Source organism: Balaenoptera borealis (assembly GCF_965194805.1).
Source record: "Balaenoptera borealis genome assembly, chromosome: 16".
Classification (NCBI taxonomy): Eukaryota; Metazoa; Chordata; class Mammalia; order Artiodactyla; family Balaenopteridae; genus Balaenoptera; species Balaenoptera borealis.
The window spans coordinates 24,597,283-24,611,624 of NC_138872.1; the positions used below are offsets into that span (position 1 = coordinate 24,597,283).

The window sequence follows — 14,342 nt, forward strand, 5'->3', positions numbered from 1 at the left end:
ATTTGAGTCTCCTTTTAGGTAATCCCTCAGGGATGCCAGTTCAGTTTGATGCAAATGAAAGCAGTTATATAAAAATGTGGGACCCACACATAAGTAAGTAATCATTGCCCCAATCAATAATGTCCTGTGGCAGCAGATTGACGGGATGGACAGAATTCTAGGCTAAGAGTCAGAAGACCTGGATTCAAGTCTTGCCCTTGTTACTAACTTGCTCTTAGTAAAAATGAAGTGGGGTGGAGGGTGGGGGCTAATGATCTCCCTACAACTGTTAATAAAACGATTACAACAACAGCTAACATTTATCAGGCACTAACTGTTAGGTTCTGTGCTAAATGAAGCCTTCACATGGATTATCTAATCAATCCAGCAACCACAGGAGACACAGGTACTATTATAACCCTGTTTTACAAGTGAGAACATTTAGGTTCAGAGGGGTTGGGTAACTTAACTAAGGTCAGAGAAGAGGCAGAGCCAGGATTTGAACCCAGGCAGGCTGACTCTGGAGCCTATATTATTTTCCATGATGTCTTCCAGACCCGAAAAGGCACCATCAGGTATCTTTGAGCAGAGCCCTTAAGAACTTTGTGGGCCAAAAGGCAGAGAGGCAGGCAAAGTATCCAGAAGGATTCCCCGCTAGGGTCTCTCTGCAGATGATAAACCCTCAACCATGGAGCTTTAGCCAAAAGCAGCTACCGGGAAAGATTAGGTTCTAAGCTCTAAAGGAGAGTACAGTACCCCTTTGTGGACCCTCCCCCGTGCCCCGTCCTCACTGACCCGCAAGGGCCAGGATCTCACCAGATAACCTTCAGCTTCACCTTCCAACTCTTCCCCAGATTCATTCAGGACTGCAGGAGCTACACCAAAGAATGGGAAGGTCTAGAAGCAAACAGGAGACAGGACCCACAGAGAGAAGTGAGGCAACTCTGACTCAGCTCTCTACCTCTCCTAAGGAGCCCCAGAGCCCCAAATTCCTCACACATATCAGTCCAGTCCCCCACCCTCTACCTAGGCCAAATGCCCCAAGACTCTACTCCTGCCCAGCCCAGGACCAGCCAAGGGAGCCTCACTCACAGCAGAACCAGGCTTCATGGGTGTGGCACCAGGGAGGGGGGTCAGCATATGGCCACCCTGTAGAAGTCAGAGATCAGGGGTTTGAGTCAGTCTTCCCACACTGTCCCTGAGCCCCAGCCTTCTGTACCCCTTACTCACTGTCTCTGTCTGCCAGAAGGTGTCCACAATGGGGCAGCGCTGGGCACCTACCACCCGGTGGTACCACAGCCAGGCCTCAGGGTTGATGGGTTCGCCCACTGTGCCTAGCACCTGTAAGGAGGCCCGGCTATGCCTTGGGCAGGGGAATGGGGAGAGAGGAAGGCTCTGAGCACCACTGGGAGCCAGGAAGACATGCACAGGCTCTTCTCCTGCCCCCTCCCCTATTCCAAGCCAGGGTGTTAGAACAATGGAATGGAAAAGACTGTGCCCAAAAGGCCAGCACCAGCTCGGAGGGCCACCTGTGGGGCAGCAGTTGGGAAGGGGTCTCACCTTGTGACAGGCTCATCTCCAGACTTCATGAGCAGGCGGATAGCTGTAGGCGCTGTGTAGAACTTGGTCACCTTGTACTTGTCCACAGTACTCCATAGGCGGCTCACGTCCGGGTATGTGGGAATCCCCTCAAACTGACCCCAGTAATGGCTGGTCATTTTTGGTCCTTCTCAATAGTCCCTCCATTCCCCTACCATCCCCTCAGGCTCAGCATTTTTCCCTTTCTGACAAATCCATGGCTTCACTCCCTTACCAGACAAGCCAAGAGACCTTCCCAGTCAGGATATACAACCCCCTAAGAACTCCTCTTTCTCCAGGAAACAGGTCATTGTATAAGTCCCTCTGCCTCTAGACCAAGTGGCTTTGGGAGATTGTCACCCAGGATCATCTTGTCCATACCCTAAATAAACCAAGTAGCCCTGAGTCCCAGCACCCTTCTTACCAAAACACTGGTGGCGCCGTTGGCCAGTGGCCCATAGGTGACATAGGAATGGCCAGTGATCCAGCCAATGTCTGCTGTGCACCAGAACACATCCTCCGCATGGAAGTCAAACACGTACTTGAAGGTTGTGGCCACATAGAGCATGTAGCCCCCAACTGTGTGTACCACACCCTGGGGAGAAAACAGGGCCTCAGGTTGGGGCCTTGGGCTCACCCCCACTGACTACCAAATAGGCTGGACAGAACTAGAGGAAAAGCCTCCTCAGGGATTCTGGTCCTGACAGCATCCCTCTCATAGCATCCATCTCTCTTCCACCCTCTTTGCATGTTCCCATCTCACACCCCACATGTATTTATAGTCAGTCCATCATTCACACCCACACCCTAAGATGGTATTTCTGAACCACCCACATTACTCTCACATACATGAACAGTTCTAGTACACTCACACCTAATAGTGTCTCTATTGTGTGTTTGTGCACACACACTCAATTATATGTTGACACAGTGAGAGTGGAAAAAAAAAAAGATAATCTTCTTTGCTTACTCCATCAATACACCATCCCTAGGAAAGAGAGGCCCAAATTGTGTCTCTAAAGGTCCACTGAGGAATATCCAAAGCATGTGGAGAGAATAATTTATTGATGGGTGAGTGGAAGGTACAGTGACATATCTTTCAAGTCAATGGACGAGTCAGAGTTTTAAGTGTTTCCAGCTCCCACACTGTGCCCTGGGAGGTACTAGATGTTAATAGTGTGGCAAGTGGAAGGGACTGAACTCTAAGAGCTGTAGTCTAGAAGGCCGAGAGTGATCCCTGTGCCCCCTCTGGGCCTCGACTTTACAGGCAGCTCTTCTTCAACCAAACCATGTGGGTATGGGCAGGGAACACAGATGTCAGCCACATGGATTGATCCTTTCCTCTTTTTCTGGGCACCATGAAAGCTCCCACCTGAATGTCTCACCCTGGGCCTCACCATCAGTGATTGAGGATTTATGTCAATTTGATTTAGAAAAGGTAACATGCCATTTATTTTTTTTTTTAAGATTTATTATTTATTTATTTATTTTATTTACTTTCTGGCTGCGTCGGGTCTTAGTTGCGACATGTGGGATCTTCACTGAGGCATGTAGGATCTTTCATTGTGGCACGCGGGCTTCTGTCTAGCTGTGGTGCATGGGTTCCAGAGCACGTGGGCTCTGTAGGTTGCGGCACGAGGGCTCTGGTTGCGGCACGAGGGCTCTGGTTGCAGCACGAGGGCTCTAGTTGAGGCACACGAGCTCAGTAGTTATGGCACGCAGTCTTAGTTGCCCGGTGGCACGTGGGATCTTAGTTCGAACCCGCGTACCCTGCATTGTAAGGCGGATTCTTTACCACTGGACCACCAGGGAAGTCCCTAACATGACATTTCTGAAACTCAGGGTTGTACAGTAGAATTCATGTCATTACACGCTTCCTCAGAAACTCACTTCTCACCTCTACACAGTGTATGTGTACACACACACACACACACACACACACTTGCCTTGGGTTTGCCTGTGGAGCCACTGGTATATAGGATGAAGAGTGGGTCTTCAGCATCACACCACTCAGGCTCACACTCATCCCCTGCCTCTTGCATGAGTTCATGCCACCACGTGTCAACCCCCTCATTCCAGGAGATCTGCAGGGGGAAGAAGACAGGAATGGGCAGGGAGGAACTGTGAACAGCTCAAGCTGGGGGCAAAAGACACCCCTACCTAGCACCTGGAGGGGCCAGGGTGGGACTGGCAGATGGGGGTCCTGGGAGGGAGGAAGGGCCCTGCAAGGGTGGAATTGGGCAGAGAGAATAGAAGCGGAACAGGAGGCTTCTTTGGTACTTCCAGCACCCTGCTCCAGAGCTACTCTCACCCGGCCTCAGGCTAAGGAGGGCCCCTCAGTTGGTCCTTTCTCATTCTTCAATTCCTAGCTTAAATGTCACCTTCTTGGAAAGGCTTTCCCTGAACAGTATCTGATAGGTTCCCATCCCCACCCTCACCCCTGCTATTATTCTTTTTTTTTTTTTTTTTTGGCCACGCAGTGCAGCTTGTGGGATCTTAGTTCCCTGACCAGGAATCGAACCCCGGCCCTTAGCAGTGAAAGCGTGGAGTCTTAACCACTGGACCACCAGGGAATTCCCACCCCTGCTATTATTCTTGATCACAGCACCTTATTTCTTTCCCACACAGCACATATTTCCAGTTATTTTATTTAGCTGTTATTTTATTTTGCTTGATTACTGTCTCCCCAAGTAGATAGTGACCTCTATGAGTGCAGTGGCATGTCTGTCTTTCCCACCCCTCCCACCAAATCCCCAACACCTAGTAAAATGCCTAGAACTCAAAAGGCACTCAGTAAATTTTGTTGGATGAGTGATTATGCACACACAAGCCTACATACACAGGTATGTACTTATGGGACTAGTGGCTCATCAGCAGGAATGTGGACACCACACAATTCAGAAATGCAGAATTAGTCAGAGCCACAGGTAAGGCGGGTACCTGGCCCCATTAGTTAGTAGCAAAAGAAGTCAACAGATCTTAGTCCAAGCATCTTTTTCTGCATGTCTAGACATCATCCACATCTGGAGGTTCCTACCCCAACTCTGCCCCTGCCTTTACACCACTGGTACCAATGGGTTTCTCATAAAGACACTTGCTTGAGGTTCCATTCAGCAGGAAACCTTGTTTTAAGTTGGTGGAAAAGGACCAAGGTGGACTTCTCCCAGTAGAGGGATGTCCCCCTATACTGACGTGTGTTTGATAACTACTTCTGGGTCTGTCATCCTGACACTTTTCTAAACTCTCCTTGAAACTGCTTTACTTTCCCAGTTATATCACCTGTTTGAAAAACCGGTCTTCTGAGTCTACTCTTTCCTGAGCGAAGTGTTTTCCCTGAATTTGTCCAAAAGTTGCACTGGATTTAGATTCCCAGTTCTGCTACTTCCTAGCTGTATATGACCTTGGGTAAGCCACTCTACCTCAAGTCACTCATTTTTAAAATGAGGATAGTCATTCTTGCCCTAATAGTCACAGGATTTGGGGAACATCAGAAGAGAACCGTATTACCTAGTAAACATGAAGCCTTGGATTCTCCTGGGGGGTAGGGAAGACTGATGAATGTCATGAAGGTGAGAAGTTAGTTCAGTTCTGCTGAACACCTCTGGGAGGTGAAATAAGAATGTGATCATGGGAACTACTGGGGGTTTGCTTCAGCTGTCACGAAACTCTTTCATATTCATTAGCTTCTTGTTCTATGGCCCTGGCTGGCAGGTAAACATGATAGTGTAAGAGAAACACCCTACTCCCATTATATGGCTCTATGGTAATTTACTGTGTCCATATTTAAAAACTCCAAAGTTTTAGACAACACATACCTTGATAAATTATAAAATTACAACTCCCCTCTCTCTGTACTATCTGCCCCTTACTCTGGAGAATTTGAAGCTTCTGGCACATAAGCATCATAAGAATCACAAGTCCAGGCCAAGAGAGGCACCATTAGGAAGAAAAAGAAAGAAGAGAGAGAAGCTGCCCACAGCTAGAAAACACAAAAATAAACCCTGTTTTTTTACTGGAATAGCCATATGGGTCTACACATACATTGTCACATGGATAATTTTTTTCCCACCAGATGATCTGCTTGAGATGAGGACATTAATGTATTTAAGCAGAAGTGCGTCAAGAGTGCTTGGGCAAACGGCGCTGGTCTACAGTGCTGGTGTGAATTGTCATAGAAAAGGCACTAGGTACAAGTAAGGGCAAAGCATAGTTACACTGTGGCAGTGAGGGGACTCTTGTAATCTTGTAAAACTGTTTCTTTTGTGGGTGTGGGTAAGAAGGGGTGGGGTGGGTACTCCAGGTGTGGAGCTGATGACCAGCACCAGGAAGCAGGGTGAGCTCAATTAGTGGCACAAATGTTGGTTGTGAATTAGGTGTATACTTATGAGGGCCCAGTGCTTTGAACCAGGAAAAGGTTTGAATTTTCTGAAATAAGAATCGAGGAGTTGGCCTTTGTTATTGGACCAGAATAGCCTTAGGGAGGGCAGCCGCCAGGTGTGAGAGAAAAATATGAGGAAGCTCATAGGTAACATGGTTGAGGAAGGTACCTGCCAACTGTACCAGGCCCTCCCTTGAAGATTGCTTAAGGATGAAGGGGTTTGGAGCTCTGCCAAGATTTCTGCAGCTTTGACTGCAGTCCTCAGACCTGGACTTTGTAAGCCAATTTTTATGGTCTTTGGTTTTTTGGTAACTGGCTATTTTCACCTTCAAGAAACAAAAATCCAGGAGCCGGTGACCTGAGGGTCTCTGGTATTAAGAATTATAAGAGTCTATTTCTTTTCTAGATTCCCTTTTAGAAATGCCAGCCTGTCTGCTATATTAGAAATGATAAAAGCTAACATTTATGGAGTAGTTACTATGTGCCAAACACCTTACATACATTGACAAAACCCTATCAGGTGACAGAGCCAAGATTTGAACCCAAGGAGTCTGGCTCCAGAGCCTATACTCTAACCACTAAGTTTGTTTCCTTTTTCAAGAGAAAAGTCTTAGGTCCCTGCCTGAGTTTTAAGATGAAAGCATTGTCTCCTGGGAATCAGATCTGTCTCCACCATGCTAATGAGAATAGAGAAAAGGGGGATTATATTTACCATTAGCCTAAGAGGTAGATCATAGCAGATTTAGAGTAAGACACCCTAGGAGGATGGTAAAACTCAGAGGAACAGTGGCTTTTATGTTTTGTTTTAGTAAGGGAAGCGGGTTCCTTTAAAGCATATACTCTCATCTCTCCATTACTGATAAGGGAATTGAAGCCCAGAGAGAAGAGATGACTCATTCAAGGTCATACAGCTAAAAATTGGTCTCTGGACTCCAAGCCCAGTCTCTCCCCTGTACTAATTGGCTTTGAGTTCCCACTTAGAGATCTCCCTTCTTAGAACCACCTACAATGTAACTTTTGTTCAATTTAGCATTTAATTATATCAGAGTTTATAAATCCCAAAGTAGTTTATAAATATATTTAGGAACCTTCTTCTCTGCTGCCCTTTGTAAAACTTAGGTTTTCATTTGTAATACACATCTAACTGCCCAACTTGATGGTGAATTCCCAAGGTCAAGGTCTGTACCTCCTCTACCTGTTCCTCCTCCTGTCTCTCCTGGTTCTGCCTCAGCTAAGTGCACAGTAAAAACTTTCTGACAAGTTTACTTGGTCCTCTCTCCCACAGTGGTCCTAAGCAGCAGGAGTGAAATGGAATGTCTGTTGCTACCTCTCTGAGATCCATGCTCTGTGCCAATTCAGAGAGGTAGCAACAAGCATTTGGTTTCATGACCCTTCAGAGTGACTTAGATGGCAAAGGACCTAGGAGTAGAGAGAAGGGGGTTAGGTCTGGCAGCCACCTCAGTGGGGCAAACAGGCAAAGAGCAGATGGACACACAAACAAGCATGTAGGGAAGCAGTGCCCAAGGCAGTGCAGAGGTGGATACCTGGGGCCAGATGCGCTTGGGTTTCTCTTTCAGCTTACCCTGTTAAGAGCCCATGGAAAGGGTGGTGAGCAGGGTCTGAGGATAGGGGAGTGGGAGGGAAGGGTCACTGCGCCCCAAACCTCTGGCTGCCTCTTTTCCCTCAGGCCCCTCTCTCACTGGTCCTCCCAGCCTCCATTTTCCTGATCCTCTTCACAGCCCCTATGCACTCAGAACCCCTAATGCGGACAGGGGTCTCCAATCTTCCTAGACTAGACGGAAGTCTCTCTAGCCCTAAGACCGCTCGGAGCCCCCCAAGTCACAGAGTCTCAGGAACCCTCTGTCCTTCTGGACCCTGGAGCTTTCATCCTTCATGCCCCTTAGACCTGGAGGCCACCATTGGGCTTTTCCATCAGAAGCGTGTATCCAAAGCTAATGAGGGCCATATCTTGAGGGGCAGATCCTGGTCCTTCCATGGTGGGACCACACAGGTAGCCCACCCCAAACCACAGCCCAGTAATCAAGATGACTACAGATAGTCACCCAAGTCAGCCCATTTCTAACCCAAGCCCAAGCCCTGAACGTCCCTTGTGCCCATTAGAATACCCCAATGAGCACAGGAGTCTTCCTCACAATCTCTCATGCTAAGTTCCCAAGGTACAAGGGGCTCCCTACCTACATCCAAGGTCAAAGTCCCCCAGCTCCCAGCCAGCCCTGCCAGAGGAGCCATTCCTAGGATTGCTCCCAGATCCTCAGCATTATGATGAGGAAACAAAGAAGGACATCGGGAACTTCCTGGGCAGGAAGAGGGAGCCACTTTGAGCCCAGAGGAGGGCATAGAAGTACCAGACTCACCTGCACATCCGGGCATGGCCTCTTAATCGGGGGGGACTGGCTGGGAGAGTCACCTGTGCCCAGTTCTGCCCGCCCCAGGTGCTTGACCACAATGCAGCATCTCACTGGGAAACCCCTGGAGGAAAGAAAAGCCTGAAGTGGTGGGCTGGTTGGCTCAAAAGAGAATTTGGCAAGACCCACCCATGTCCATCTAGGGTAGGAGGGACAAAGGGGACCTGGCACTGGGACTGGGGAAATGCCTAGTCAACTCAGAGCAGTAGCCAGCAGACCAAACACACTTACTTCTCCCGACACTTCTCCAGGGCCTCGTCAGCCAGCTCCTTCAGGTTCACAAGCTTTTCCCCCCTGTAGAAGGCATCTTTGGGGAGCAACAGACATTCCAAGCCTTAGGAAGGCACCACACTCCTAGCCCTTTCTCCCTAGTGAGCACAATGTCCACAGTCCTCCTGGGTAGGCCTCTTGTCTCTGGCTCTTCCAGCTGATTTGAGCTGACAGAGGGTAGGCTGAGGTGGAACCAGGAGACGAAGGGTAGGCTGCCCCTACCCTTTACGCCGAGCAGTCCCAAATACCAACTAGCTGACTGAAGACCAAGACTTTGGGTGTGGGGGTTTTGGAGAAGGGGTGAGAGAAGTAGTCACCTGTAGTGATGAGAAGGCTGCAGCTGGAATCCAGGATCCGTTCACAAAGAGACTCTGAAGAGAAGCCCGCAAACTAGGGAAGGGAAGAAAGACTGAAGGAGAGGGCGACCCAGGGATCGAGTGAACAAGGAAAGGAGTCACTTATAAAACCTTCAGGGTCTCTAAGCCAAGGTCATAGAAGAAACTGGATAACTGATAAGGAACCTATGACATTCTAAACTCCTTAGTCTGGTTCTTAAGACCCTCCATCATCCAGGCCCAACCTACTTCTCCTGAGCCCTATCCCCCACCAGGCCCCTTTTTCCAGCCCAAATTCCTACCACAATGGAGTGCAGAGCCCCAAGGCGGGCACACGCCAGCATGGCCACCACGAGCTCCGGTATCATGGGCATGTAGATGGCCACTCGGTCGCCCTTGCAAATGCCTGCAGGTAAAGGACACAGACTATGGACCATGGTGGACCCCACCTGCTGCTACGTGCTCCCTCTCATCCAGTTACCCGCTGCCACACCCCCGCCCCCGCAGCTGACCTTTTCAGTTCCTCTGTTACCAGATTCCTTCTATTCCTTATCTACTTCCACCAAGTCCTCAGATACCCCAAGGCTGGGCTTTCCAGTCCTTTCCCCATATCCCCACACTCACCCTGTTTTCGGAGAACATTGCTGAAATGACACACTTGGACCAGAAGCTCACGGTATGTGATCTGGGTGGTCTCCTCTGGCTCATTGCCCTCCCTGAGATACATCAGAAAGAGCCAGTCATTAGGGAGTATGACCTCTTCCCCAAACAAAAAAATAGGAACAGTCATAAAATCCATTCAGTAACACCAAGGCCTGGGAATGTCCCGTGAGGGTGAGCCATCTGCCACCACACCTTGAGCTGACTGGTCAGATACACTGGCTTTACAAGGTATACTTTATTCACAAGCTGTGTGTCACAGGAAAATGCACTGCCATCTCTGAACCTCATTTAATTTGATAAAATGGGATGATGGTTTTCTCTCTTCCATCCTAGGCATGTATTAAGGAGAACTTATATCATGGATGTGATTCTTCCTGAAAGTGATGTCAGCACTGCACTGGTGTTACTCAAGTGTGGTCTCCAGATGACTTGTACCCAAGTCACCTAGGGAACTTGTTAAAATGTAGATTCCTGAGCCCAAACTTAGAATCACAATCACAACGTCCAAGAATCTGCTTCTTTACTACAAGCTGGTATAAATAATCAGTAGGTTATATATAAAATAGATAACTAATAAGGACCTAATGTATAGCACAGGGAACTCTACTCAGTACTCTGTAATGGCCTACATGGGAAAAGAATCTAAAAAAGAGTGGATATATGTATATGTATAACAGATTCACTTTGCTGTACACCTGAAACTAACACAACATTGTAAATCAACTATACTCCAATAAGAATTAAAAAAAAAAAGAATCAGTAGGTAATTCTGATGCACATTTAAAGTTAAGAATCACTACCCTCTATCAGCTGATTTCTACCTCCTCAGCCTTGCCTCCTACTCCTGTCTAGGCTTCAGCCTGGTTTCTTTCAGTCATTCTTTCATTTATTCATTTGCTTATTCAACTCCTATGTGCTATATATATGTATAGAAATAAGGCACTGATGAACAAGATAAGCAAGATCCCTGACAACATGGAGCTTATATTCCAATGATAGTGCAGGAAATACACAAGTAAAAAATATAACCAAGATAATTTCAGATTATAAGCATTATGAAGGATATAAAGAATGACATAATAATGACTGAGAAATAATTTTCAAAAAGACATCTTAAGGAACTTTCAGACTGTATGCAAAGATTTAACTATAAGAATATTCCCCTCAGTATTATTTTTCAATTTTATGATTTTCAAATAAGTAATACATACAAATGGTACTGCATAAAAAGATATGTAATGAGAAGTGTCCCTCCCACCCCTATCCTCCAATCACCCTGCCTCCTGGCAACCACTGTAACTACTATGTTGTGTAACTTTCCAGAAATAGTCAGTATGCAGACAGGGCCACTCCTAGTAAGATGAAGGGTATAGGGCAACTGAACTAGTGAGGAGTAACCAAGAAATCACTTTGCTAGAAGGCTAGCATCTTTCATAAGGTCCTTGGGATATCGTTGAAGTTGGAAATTTTAAAAATGAATTTAAAAAACTGAATTTTAATGCTGTTCAGAAGAGAAATAAGTACTCACAGTCCCCAACCAAGCACGGAATGGGGAGGTGGGAAAGAGCTGCTTCAACGATAGGACAGGCCTATTAGACAAGCATATATACATGCATTTATGTTTATGTATTCTCTTTTTTTTCTATACAAATGATGGCATACAATACACACTACTCTGTATCTTGTTTTTTATTAAATATAATACACATCCAATAAACTGCACAAATCTTAAGTACAGAGCTTGATCATCTCGCTTTATTTTGAAATTTAACAATATATCTTGACATTATCTTCCATTAAGACTTACAGTGCTATTTCATTTTCTTTGTCATCTGCATAATGTTCCACTGTTTGTGTATGCCATAATTTATATTTAACAAATAAATATTTCAATGAATATCTTTTTTAATATGTCATTTACTCACTTGAAAATATACCTGTAGGATGAATTAGTAGAAGTGAAATTGTTGAGTCAAAGGATATGTACATTTTAAATATTCATAAATATTAGAGGATAGCTACTTTAAGTAAGATGGTCAGGGAAAGCCTCTCTCTGGAGAGATGATATTTGAGCTAAGACCCAAGTAATGAGAAGTAGGCAACTATGTAAGGTCTTCGGAAGAGTATCCTGGGCAAAGAGAACATCAAAATTTGGAAAGGCACTGAGGTAGTAAAGAGCTTGGCCTATTCAAAGAACAGAAAGGAAGCCAGTATGGCTGGAGCATAGTGAGCAAGAAGGGGGGTAAGAATCAGAGGTAGGCAGCATCCAGAACACATAGGGCCTTGTAGGCATGGTAAGAAGTCTGAATTTTATTCTAAGTAGGTTCCGCCTGGCTTCCCTTATACACAAAGTCCCACGTCCACACTCTTAATCATGCCATTGCCCCTGCTCAGAATGCCTTCCCACCTCCTTCAGGCTCCAGCACCACATAGCCCCCCATAAAGGTCATTTTGCTCCCTCTTCCTTACTACCCAGAGTACTTATGAAGGAGGTAACTGAAACTCAGAGAGACGTAGTAACTTGGTCCAGGTCACACAATAATAAGTGGCAGAGCCAAGAACAGATCCTCAGGTATTCTGATTTCAAGTCAGGACTCTTTCTCCTCATGCTGTGAAGGACAGCGACTAGCAGGGAAGCCAGGCCTTTGGAGATTTCACAGAAGATTATCAGCTTCTTTCCAGTTCCTGGATAGATGAGTTAGTTACTATCCTCTCCTTGGCTTAGCCCTCCTAGGGCTGAGAGGAGACAAGCACAGAGAGCTATCTAAAGTGGGAAGGAACGGGGAGACAGGAAGCTGGCAAATGGCCCTGAAGGCCAGATGCGAAAAAGCCATTTCCAAAACTGGCTCACTGATGAGTGGCACACCAGAACATCTCTAGTTACAGCTAAATGCCAACATATACAACACACCCATGCATACCAGCTGACCTGTATGCATTCACATACATAAAATCATATATACTAATATAAAAACACTGTAGAAATACAAGCTGCTTATTTGCACACATAGGCACAAAGAGCATAAGTATATGAACCTAGGCAAGTGTATGTATGTACCACACATTTATGTACCCACGTATGTGTACAGCTTGCCCCACCAGAAACTCTCTATCACATTATTCTGTTTCATTTTCTTCATGGAACTTTCTATGATTTGAAATTATCTCATGTATTTTATTCATTTGTATATTATCTGCATCTTCTACTGGAATATAAACTCCATGAAAACAAAGACCTTGTCTGTTTTGTTCATTGCTACACCCCTAGCACTTAGAATAGAGCCTGGTACATAGAAGGTGCCCAGGAATATATAAGCACAAAGCTATACAAGAACAGCTTACTTGAGCCCACTTCCAGTTACACACACAGAGTGTACATCCCTCTCCCTGGCTCTGGGCTTAAGTTATACATTATTGATATAGGCACCTTACTCCTTCCAGTGTCTTCTTTCTCTGACATACACACCCAGCTGGGGCCCCTGGCTGGTTGGGAGAGGGGAGGGGACAAAGTACTAGTCTCAGCCCTCTAGGATGTTAAGAGATTTTTGCTTTGTGACCACCTAGAGGCGTGGGATAGGGAGGGTGGGAGGGAGACGCAAGAGGGAGGGGATATGGGGATATATGTATACATACAGCTGATTCACTTTGTTATACAGCAGAAACTAACACAACATTGTAAAGCAATTATACTCCAATAAAGATGTTAAAAAAATAAAATAAAAATAAAAGAACATCCAATTTAGTCTCCTAACTCCAAGGAGACCATTTGCTGTGCTCAAGGTCACATTGTACAATAGTTTGTGGCAGATCAGGGACCAGGACTCAGGGTCCAGGCCTCTTTCTTCTACACTGGGAGCTGCAAACTCAAAAATCAATAGGGTTCAGAGGCTTCCCTGCTGGCGCAGTGGTTAAGAATCCGCCTGCCAATGCAGGGAACATGCGTTCAAGCCCTGGTCCGGGAAGATCCCACGTGCCACGGAGTAACTAAGCCCGTGCGCCACAACTACTGAGCCTGCGCTCTAGAGCCCACGAGCCACAACTACTGAGCCCATGTGCCACAACTACTGAAGCCCGCACACCTAGAGCCCGTGCTCCGCAACAAGAGAAGCCACTGCAGTGAGAAGCCTGAGCACCGCATCGAAGAGCTGCCCCCGCTTGCCGCAGCTAGAGAAAGCCTGCGCGCAGCAATGAAGACCCAATGCAGCCAAAAATAAATAGATAAATTAATTTAATTAATTAAAAAAAAAGAAATTGAAAAGACAACCCACAGAATGGCAAAAATATTTGGAAAAAAAAAAAAAAGAACGAAATCTCGCCATTTGTGATAACATGGATGGACCTAGAGGGTATTATGCTAAATGAAGTAAGTCAAACAGAGAAAGACAAATACCATATGATTTCACTTATATGTGGACTCTAAAAACAAAGCAAACAAACATAATGAAACAGAAACAGATTCATAGATACAGAGAACAAACTAAAGGTTGCTGGGGGGTGCTGGGCAGGGGGGAAGGATGGGTGAAACAGGCAAAGAAGCTTAAGAGGTACAAACTTGCAGTTATAAAATAAAAAAGTCTTGGGGATGTAATGTACAGCACAGGGAATATAGTCAATAATACTATAACTTTGTATGGTGACAGATGGTAGCTAGACTTATTGTGGTGATCATTTTTGTAATGTATAAAACTATCGAATCATAAGGGTTTCATCTTC

At 46.0% G+C, this 14,342-nt stretch overlaps 1 protein-coding gene across 3 annotated transcripts in view; it reads right to left on the minus strand.

Annotated features, from left to right (window-relative positions):
• The window catches only part of ACSS2 (acyl-CoA synthetase short chain family member 2), a 46,580-nt gene that overhangs the window by 4,166 nt on the left and 28,072 nt on the right, over nucleotides 1-14,342 (minus strand). For 2 of the 3 annotated variants that reach the window (XM_082358834.1, XM_082358832.1), the window contains exons 3-14: nucleotides 9,591-9,682; nucleotides 9,269-9,372; nucleotides 8,949-9,021; nucleotides 8,593-8,668; nucleotides 8,311-8,425; nucleotides 7,480-7,518; nucleotides 3,504-3,641; nucleotides 1,982-2,152; nucleotides 1,540-1,673; nucleotides 1,210-1,342; nucleotides 1,072-1,128; nucleotides 796-876 (exon numbers count right to left, since the gene is read on the minus strand). In XM_082358834.1, coding sequence (XP_082214960.1) covers nucleotides 796-876; nucleotides 1,072-1,128; nucleotides 1,210-1,342; nucleotides 1,540-1,673; nucleotides 1,982-2,152; nucleotides 3,504-3,641; nucleotides 7,480-7,518; nucleotides 8,311-8,425; nucleotides 8,593-8,668; nucleotides 8,949-9,021; nucleotides 9,269-9,372; nucleotides 9,591-9,682 — 1,213 coding nt within the window. The remainder of the gene's footprint in view (nucleotides 1-795; nucleotides 877-1,071; nucleotides 1,129-1,209; nucleotides 1,343-1,539; nucleotides 1,674-1,981; nucleotides 2,153-3,503; nucleotides 3,642-7,479; nucleotides 7,519-8,310; nucleotides 8,426-8,592; nucleotides 8,669-8,948; nucleotides 9,022-9,268; nucleotides 9,373-9,590; nucleotides 9,683-14,342) is intronic. The other variant, XM_082358833.1, reaches the window with a different exon arrangement.